Raw genomic sequence first — 10,102 nt, 5'->3', positions numbered from 1 at the left:
CTTTTGTTAAAGGATGGGATCGGGTCCTTCATAGTAATCCAATCCCAGTTTCCATAAAAACATATGTAAGCCTACGAGCAGAGGAGGAGGCCACAAATGTTGAGAATCAGGCCTGTGTGAGAGACCGAGAGTCTCAATTGTAATCAATTATTTTTATGTTTTTATATAGAGGAGGAATTCGATTTTGAGTGTGCATATGTGTGAATTAAGTGTTTATGATTGATTGTTGTGTCAACTCATAGATTCTGTAACAGTGGTTGCAGGAAGAGTTCAGAGGACACGCAAAGGAAGAAGAACAATTCAGAGGAATATTTAATGGTCCTTTGAATCCAATTAAGTTAGCAAAATGAAGCTCTGGAGAGGTAGTGGAGTGATGATTCACTAAGGAGTGAAGCTCAGAGAATTTGAGCAGCAGAGACGGAAGAATAAACCCTTTGAAGAAACCGGAAGGAAAAGAACCGAACCATGGAGAAACGCTGAAGAAATCAGCGTAAAATCCAAGTAAAAGGGATGAGCGGAGAAGTGAAGAGTGACACTCAACAGTCGTTAGATCTCATAGATCAACGGCTGAGATTTAATCACATCGGCGAGAGGGTCCTTTTTTTAAGTTATCGGAATCAGCCTTATAACAATGCGATCACGATCCTGTGATTAATCGTCAACCATCAGATCAAGAGCCAGGATCGACAGCTGCAATTAAATCACTAATCGCAAATCGGAGAATCCAATTGACCATGGGCGGTGGAATGCCGAACACCGATAGCGATAAAGCCAATCGGCAATCGGAGATCAGGCCAAGTAAAGTTCGACCTATCGGAGGAGTGGCAACTAAAGAGAGGACCTGACAGGGTTATAGTGGCAATTGTATACCATTTGAAGTCCGATATATGTAATTGGAGTGGTTTTCCTGTGTAAACTCATGTTGCGTTAAAGTTAGATGTTAACACTTCGATAGTCACATATCGGAAAAGGAGGGGATATGAGCATATATGTGTGACCGTTGAATAAGCCGACAACCGATTACGATTGAGGTATAGCCTCGAAAAACGTGACCAGACTGTACAGAAAGTGGATAAAAGGGTATGTTGCATGGTTTTCCTTTGTAAACGGGTTTAGTAGGAAATAGCGCCGATAAAGCATTTCATGCGATTAAACATATGTAACCAATGCATAAAAGACCAAGATTATATATATGCGGCAAATGAAGGATTTTAAAGGTTAAGAAGGGTTTTTAAGTCCCGATAAGAGAGATTTAATGGAAGGCTTTGTTAAAGTCTTATGTGAAGGTTATAAGGGCAGATATAATCCCGATAGAGGTTTAAGGTAGGGTGATTGAGTTCCTATGTACAGGAACTGTTGATGAATGGGTCGTGACCATTTATGGTCTGTAGGTTTGACTCCATTGTAGAGTCAAATGACCTAGGACAGTTGTAGATGCATTATTATTGAAGAACGTATATTGTGGGTATGTGTGGGTGGTTACCCTGGCATCAGTTTGACTAAGTATGGTTATATATCGGGACCTTGCACCAGGAGGAAGAATTTCATAATATGGTTTAATTAAACATAATAAAAATTAAAATGAATTTAATTATTTATATATTATATATATATATATATATCTTTCTCCCTTTTCTCCATTAAATATAATTTAAAATAATATTAATAATAAATAATAAAATTAAAATTAAAATTTAATGAAACATATTACATTTAAATTTAACAAAGTTCATTATTTTCTTTGATTTTATAACTAATTATTATTTATATTAACTTTTGATCTATTTTCCTTTCACTAAATTGTGTTTTTATTTGAATATTTTTTATTAGTTTAGAATCTTTTATAGTCTTTTGTATTTTTGTTTTTATATTATGGGTCATGTTAGTTATATATAATTAATTATATAATGTATTTAATATTTAATTTGATGTATTTATTCATAAGAATAAACAAATAACCAAATAAATACTAATAATAATAAAAAAATTAGTAAATATTTTGACCCGTTTTCTTTTCCAGTTAAATATAGTCGTTTTCCCCTATAGTGACTTCCTCTTTAACTTACCGCTATGATCTGATTTTTTATCTTGTCCTGATGATGAGCCACATTGATTAGTTCAAAACGCATCTACCTATATCCACCAATGTAATTTCTTCTGAAATTGTTTTCCGTTCAAAAATATTATCATTAAAGCATCATCAATTTTAAAATAGATCATCTTTGTGTCTTATCAATTTCAAGAAAAAGATAGCTCACCTAAGTTATATTATCATTAAAGCAGCATCAATTATAAAATAGATCATCTTTGTGTCTTATAAATTTCAAGAAAAAGATAGCTCACCTAAGTCCCACAACGAAACTAGTAAATAGACACTTTATAAAATTTAAGAATGTAGCAAAAGTTATAATAGATAGAGTTTATATTATAATTATAATTATATTTATATTTATATTTATATTAAAAAAGAAGAACACTTTAAATTTTGATTTTATAATTATATTAAATATTTATATATTCTTATTTATAATTAAAATTAATAATGCAACTTTAAATTAAATTAATCTAATTGTTTTCATAAATTTAAATTTTATAATTTTTTTATTTATTTTTTAAAATTAATATAATGTAAATAAAAATTAATTATAGATTGTCAACAGACCTTGGATAGACTGTGATTAGGTGCTCTCTTAAAACATCTTTCATGTAAAATCATCACTTCAATTTCGTATAAATATAAATTACATTGGTGAAAAAACTTATTTGAAAAACTCATAAAAATTCAAATAAATATAAAATTTTATATTCAAGTTCTCTTAAAAATTCAAATAAATATAAGATTTTATATTCAATTTCTCTTAAATGTCCAACCCATATCCCATGCTGGAAGCTGCATTGTTCACTTAAGCATTTAGAGTGGTAAATCTCCCAAAACGTCCAACTTCAGTAATACGTATATATATATATATATATATATATATATATATATATATATATATATATACACATTAAATATCAAATTATATCAATTACAGTGACATAATACATATAAAAACTTAACAAACATCAAATTTAGATAAATGTTTTCCACTTTTATGAATTAATTATTTTTTATGTGAATCTTATATACCAGGATTAAAATTAAAATATATTAATTAATTATTTTTTATGTAATTGGTGGTAGAAGATGAGTTTTATATATAGAGATTTTTAACAGCCAAATTTAATTTATAGATAAAATATTTATTTATCGGAATTTACCAAAATTTAATCTGGCAATATAATTTCAAGATTTTTTTGTTATTTAAAATACAATTTTAAATGCATAAATATATTAAGAACCCTAAAAAACTAATAAAACACTTGAATTATGCCGATTAAACAATTTAAACTCGAGTCTTTAAAAATTTATCATATTTTAATTAAAATTAACCAAACAAATTAATTGTGAAAAAATTCATTTCCTTTGTAAGTTAAATAAAATGACAAGGCCATTTTTAAGAGCTTGTTTAAAAATTATTTTATGTTTTAAGATTTTTTTAATATAATTTTCATTCAATATGTAATTTCAAATTATTAAAAATGTATTTCAAATACTCAAATGTATTTACCATCCTAAAAAAAATTAAAACATTTAAGATTATATAAATTTAAAAATTCAAACCTGAAATTCTAATAAAATCTCAAAGATTTAAATTATAGGATAAGAAAAGCACTCACAAATCAGAATAAAATACTCGCTTTCCAAGCTTTCCAAATGATGTGAGTGTCAGGTTGTCAAAATGATGTGAGTGTCAAGTTGTCAAGGTTTTTGGGAACAATGTTAATTGCGATATGGAAGGACGCAGGACAAGTTAAACCCCACACACATGGCGGCATAGCGTAAAATAAGGAGCGCCACCAGCAGCACCGACCTTTCACATGCCACTGTCTGCACCCATCCTCATAAAACGCTGCAAGCTGCCATGAGTATTCATTCAATTCTTTCCCTCTTATCTCTTTACTTGCGCTGTTGCACGAATACCTTGCTTTACTCTCCCCTCTCTCTCATATAGCTTGGCAGCTACCCACTGGGCTCTGTGGAAGGAAAAGCAGAAGCCATGGAAAGATCAAACAGTGGCAGATCAGCAATATACAAGATCAGCCAAATCGTCAAAATAAAGCAGATAGCTAGACGATGGCACAAATTGGCCGCTATTCCTACAGCAATCACTGGCATTAAGCACGCGCTGTCGATGGGATTTTCTAACCATTACGTTCAAAGTGAGCAAAATGAAATTAGTCGCGATTCAGAAAGCACTTCCGGGCCGAGTGTTCCCGGCGATGTGTCGGAAGGCCACCTGGCTGTGTACGCAGTGAAAGAGGAGCTGGTGGAGCGCTTCGTTATTCCGGTGGCGTATTTGAACGATCCGCTCTTCTCCAAACTCCTCCACACTGCCGAAGAGGAATTTGCCTTCAATTACCGCAGCGGTGGGCTTACCCTTCCCTGCGACCCATCGGTTTTGGCGCACATCATTCACCTCTTGAAGAATGGCCACCTTCATCCCGATCGTTTAACGGTGCAAAATGCTGCTAGTTGCTCTTCTGCTGTTGCGTGGCCGTGGCCAGCTTCCCCTAATCAGCCGCGGAACACCATTTGCAGTACCGTTGATATTAGAGGCAAAAGTGTAGCTGTATATTGACCATCCACTGCGCTTGCATTGTAACCGCTTTTCCTTTCCTACATTTCTTTTTATATTTTTCTTTTATATTTATGTATAAAGTTGATATTTATTTCCATGTTATCCACAAAATTTGCATGGATGTGTAAATTTGATATTTATTTTTATTTTATTGAGAGTATTTATCAAGACTATATAAAATTTGATATTTATTTTTATTTTATTGAGAATATATGAGAAGAGTATATAAAATTTGATATTTATTTTTATTTTAATGAGAATATATACAAAGAGTATATAAAATCGGTGAAAAAAAATTATCGATAAAGTAGAGTAGGTATGTTTTTATAGTTTTTAGTAGTCAAATCATTATACACAGAATAATTTTTTTTGTTTAAAAAATAAATAAAAAATTTATATACTAATTTAAGGTTTAATTTAATAAGACTTTAAAATTAAATTATTATTATTATTATTAAACTTTTGAATAACAAATATATTTGGAAAAAAAAAAATTGTTTAAAAAATAAATAAAAAATTTATATACTAATTTAAGGTTTAATTTAATAAGACTTTAAAATTGATGATGATGATGATGATGATGGTTGTTAACGTCCACTGAGACCAAATAATGATCTATCGGACTTAAAAAGACAAATTATTTATTTTGATTTAAGATTTTATTCCGATGCTCAAAAAGCTTGGAGAGAAGCCTCCCGAGTTCACTATAATTTTGGCATTGTAAAAGGCTAGAAAGGTCAGTATTATTATTATTATTAAACTTTTGAATAACAAATCATATATTTGGAAAAATTAAATTTGAGGTTTAATTTAATAAGACTTTAAAATTGCCCACGGGGCTTTGGATTGACGGTGAATGGGTGCCTTGCTAAGGCACTCCTTGCGATAGGTCACCGGTTCAAATCCCCGTAAAACTTTAAAATTAAATTATTATTATTATTATTAAACTTTTGAATAACAAATCATATATTTGGAGAAATTGAATTTGAGTGAAAAAATAAAACTCATATTCAAGCTCTTATCAGCATGCCATGGAGAGTGCGGGATCCTTCCTCCCATTGAGTCACTGATAATACCCTGCATGGCGAGGTGAAATTGGGTAATTAGTCATAGGAAATATCGGAGCCCCCTCTCTTGCCTCATTATGAGGACACCAAACAGGAAAATTGCCTCTCCTTCAGCCAGTTTTTACGACAGCCTCTGGAAGGTGATCTGCCTTTACAATTCGATGCGTCAGTTTTTTCTAACACTGGTAGGGGTGGTGGTTTCAACGTCTCTGGTTTAGAGCTGGGCGAGCTGTGCGGTCTTGCTTCCAACCCTGTCAAGCTGTAGGGAGGATGTAAATAGAGGAAATCCTTTCGATTCAGAGTGAGGAATATTTCAAACGATTGGGAAGGACGTTCAAATAAACCAGGTTGGTCACTTTCTTCGCAAAACTTTTGGTTGGCGAATTTTCAGCTGGAGTATCAACGTGGCACATCTGGTTCTTGGTGTCTGTATTGGGTTATGGCCTCATTGGTCATTGCTCGTCGACAGGATGGTTTGGTTTCATCTTTAGTGTGACCTTAACTTAAAAAATACTCTAGCAAAGATGGGTCCTAGACCAGAACATGTTGGGCTTGAAACCTTGGTATTTTTTTTTATGAGAAGTTGAATTGTGAATGGTACAACTCTTATAGGGAAAGACAGTGGATATGCTGGTCGTTAATTTTTAGGATAATTTATTCCGTTAAGAATTTGTTGGAATTTGTTGAAGAATGGAGTTTGTTGAAGCGAGCGTTTCTTGTAAAACTTAAAAAAAAACACACCAAATATAAAAACAATCTATCCCCTTTGTGGATTACGTTACCCAATGGGCCCAATATCCCATTGGAGCTATCGGATGAAGAGGGGTTTAAGGCTATCGACGACTCTATCGAATAGTATATTATGGGTGATTTCGGATTCATGGAGAATCATATTCACAGCGCAGGTCATCTGTGAGTGGATTGCAGATTCTTGAAATATTTTGGGATTTTATGGAGATGGGCGCAGTGACCCCATTCATGTTTGTCGGATCTCAGAATATTTTGGGAATTTGCAATCGACTTAAGCTCACTGTATAAGACCCACCATAGCATGAATAAGAATTGAAATTGACATGGATTGTTTGAATTTCTTAAATGGTGAACATTTTTTTTAATTATTTAGATAATTTTTAATTGTTATATACAGTTTGAGTGAGCTTAATAGTAAGTCTAATAGCATCCTTTTTTGAAAAAATTAATACTAAAATATATATTCTTTACTAAACTTAATCAAATCGCTAAAACTTCACGTTTTGATCTCAACCTCCATTTAGATCACAATTGATTGTAAGAAATAACAAGGGAATTATTTTTGGTAATGTCCTAGTGGCATTGGTTCTGAGTTTATTGGACGGTGAGAAATAAGCCCACATAGAAGGATGTATTAGAGAACTGGAAAATTCAAAGCACTCACCCTACAAATGATAATCAGGTCACGATCGGCCATTCGTTGTTTATAGCATCTTCCGCAATCCATGCCTGTAGATATATTTACCATGGCCAGAAATCTGCAATCCTAAAACGCAGAACCATCTCCCGAAATCCTCACCGCCACAGTTTGATCTCCCGAAACGATTCACCGCCACAGGTTGATCTCCCCAAACGATTCTTTAGTTGTAAATTGAAACGAAATGATTGACATTTCGATCGGTTTCTAATTCAAATTTATAATTCATTTAATAAGTTAACGTAGAAGACCAGCCGCTTATTAATTAAAAAATTATTAAATCAGCCCGTAACATAAAAGATGGCGAAGAATCCCTCTGTCATATTGGTTGGCCGTCAAATCTTTAACCAAATGAAAATAGAAGATCAGACTAGTCTAATGAGGGTATAATTTGGTTGGGAAGATAGTCGAAGTTTTTGCAGGATTTTGATAAAAATTTGGAAGAAAGAAATTTGAGTTATAGCTGTTTAATTTTAGAAATTTGAGCTACTCAGGAATTTTTTTATGAAATTTAATCAATTTTTACCATTAAAAAAAACTATCTAAAAACTTTTATAGTCAATTTTTTAGCAACAAAATTGCGACTGGTTACCTAAAATTCCACAAACCCTGTGATTAAATAAATATGAATATCACTTAAAGCTTTTGGCATGATTCTGGTGAAAATAACTTTCCAAACAGAATTATGACTCAGTTACCTAAAAAAATCCAAAAACCTTGTGATTAAATAAATACACCTATCACGTTCAAATAAATACACTTATAAGCATAATTAAAACACCGTCAATTCTAGAATTGATCACCTTTCCTACCATAAGAACTTTGTAAACTACCGAAACATGAGGCTTCCTAATCTTAAAAAAAAAAACACGTTTCATAATCTTATTAAAAAAACCCTCACCTAGCTTGTGTACCTAAACTAATAAATAGACTCCCTATAAAACTGAAATATAATTGATACAGTTAACTCGCCTCACATAGCTAAACTAGTAAATAGATTTTTCATAAAACTCAATGAAGAAGAGAGAGTTATAATTTATACATTTTAGAAGATATTAAATGTTATTTTTATAACTAGTTTAGATCCATGTTAATTTCGGGTTTATCAAGTATTAAGAATGATCAAATCTTTCGAGGTGCAAACTTTTTTTTAGTGTAAAATTTGAGGAAAAGTTTGCACCTCAAGAGATTTGATTGCTCTCCATGGTAAGATGGATCTAGGTTGGTTATATAATACTATATAATATCTATACTTGTATCTATCTATCTCTTTCTTATCCCTCTCTTTATCTCACCCCCCAAACACACACAATCTCTCTCCACATGTATCTCTTTCTCTATCCCTCTCTCTTCCTCTCCCTCTCTCTCTCTCTCTCTCACACCCTTCTCTCCCTCTCACTCTCCTCTCCCTCTTCCCTATCGCTCTCCTCTCTCCCTCACTCTCTCTCTCTCTTTCTCTGTTTGTCTTTCTTCTTCCCTCCCTCTCTCCCCCCCTCCAACTCCATCTCTCACTATCTCTATATCTCTCTCTCTTGAGTCCTCTCTCTCTTCCTTCCTCTTTTTGTCATTCTCTCCGACCTCCCTGTATATCTCTTCCTCGCCCCATTACTCTGTCTCTCTCTTCCCTCTAAATTTGTCACTATCTCCCTCCCCCTCTCTCTTCCCCTTCTCTCCCTATCTCTCTCCTCTCCTTTTCTCTCCCTCCCTTGCTCTCTCCCCATCTCTCCCTTGTCACTCCCTCTCTTTCTCCACATCTATATCTCTATGTCTTTGTTCTTTCCTCCCTATCTCCCCCTCCAACTCCATCTCTCTCTCTCTCCCTCTCTCCTTCTCTCTCTCTCCCTCTCTCCTTCTCTCTCTCCCCTCCTCTCTGTCTCCCTTACTCTCTCTCCCTCTCTCTCCCACCTCCCTCTCTCTCCCCCCCATCACTCACTCTCTCTTCGCCCTCCCCCTTTATCACTATCTCCCTCCCTCTCTCTCCCATCTCTCTCTCTCTTAAATTTAATTCCATGGTATTATGTTTAAGAAAATATCTAAACTAGAAATTGCCCCAAAAGTTTCAAAGAGACGCTGATAGGGTTGCTAAATTGAAAATATTTTGCTTTGGTTTCAAATGCTAAGTGCCATATTAAATTTTGTATTTTACTGTTGTTTTTTTTCTTTCTTTTGTTTTCAATGAATCTTGACACAGGAAAGTTGTTAGGTCCCTATAATACTAGTGTAGCCCCTTATTGTTATTGTTGTGTCCATGTTGTCCCCATATTGTTATTATTATGCCCCATAGAAGCCCATTATTGTTATTGTTGTGCCCTTACATTATTATTGTTATGTCGACTCTAATTATATTGTGACCCCTTAAACTCCTATATATAGAAATGAGGTCTTGTCAATTGTATCATCTAAGAATTGTTCATTTGTGTAATGTAAAGGAGGATGCACCCTCGAAGAGGCTACTTTTGAAGTCGTTGATCTATCTCATTCTTCTATTTTGTGAGTTGGTTGCATAACAATCGGTATGAGGAGGTTTCAAAGTATTTCATCACTGGTTTACCCAAGTCCGAAGGAAAGAGTGTCATCATGGTGGTAGTTGATAGACTTACCAAATATGCACACTTTTGTGCATTATCTCATCCATTTAAAGCCAGTACAGTTGCTACTGCATTTATGGAAAAAATTCAAAAGTTACATGGAAACCCAAAGATTATTGTAAGTGACAGAGATCCTATTTTCACTAGAAATTTTTGGACAAAATTATTTTCTTATCTTAGTACTTAGTTAGCTCATAGCTCATCTTATCATCCTCAATCCGATGGGAAAATTGAGATAGTGAACAAATGTTTGGAAGGATATCTTCATTGCTTTGTATATGATAAACAGACAAAATGGGTCAAATGGTTGCCTTTGGT

At 33.4% G+C, this 10,102-nt stretch overlaps 1 protein-coding gene across 1 annotated transcript; it reads left to right on the top strand.

Moving 5' to 3' along the window:
• Positions 1-4,003: 4,003 nt before the first annotated feature.
• On the top strand, positions 4,004-4,784 carry LOC149150944 (uncharacterized). The gene has a single exon (XM_089445520.1). It carries the CDS (start codon positions 4,101-4,103, stop codon positions 4,680-4,682), a length of 582 nt encoding a protein of 193 aa, XP_089301646.1. The 5' UTR covers positions 4,004-4,100; the 3' UTR covers positions 4,683-4,784.
• Positions 4,785-10,102: the final 5,318 nt, after the last annotated feature.

This window comes from Pinus tabuliformis, chromosome 9 (assembly GCF_031772625.1).
Source record: "Pinus tabuliformis cultivar Carrire ecotype Pingquan chromosome 9, CPIR1, whole genome shotgun sequence".
NCBI lineage: Eukaryota > Viridiplantae > Streptophyta > Pinopsida > Pinales > Pinaceae > Pinus > Pinus tabuliformis.
This window is presented reverse-complemented; position numbering and strand designations above follow the sequence as displayed.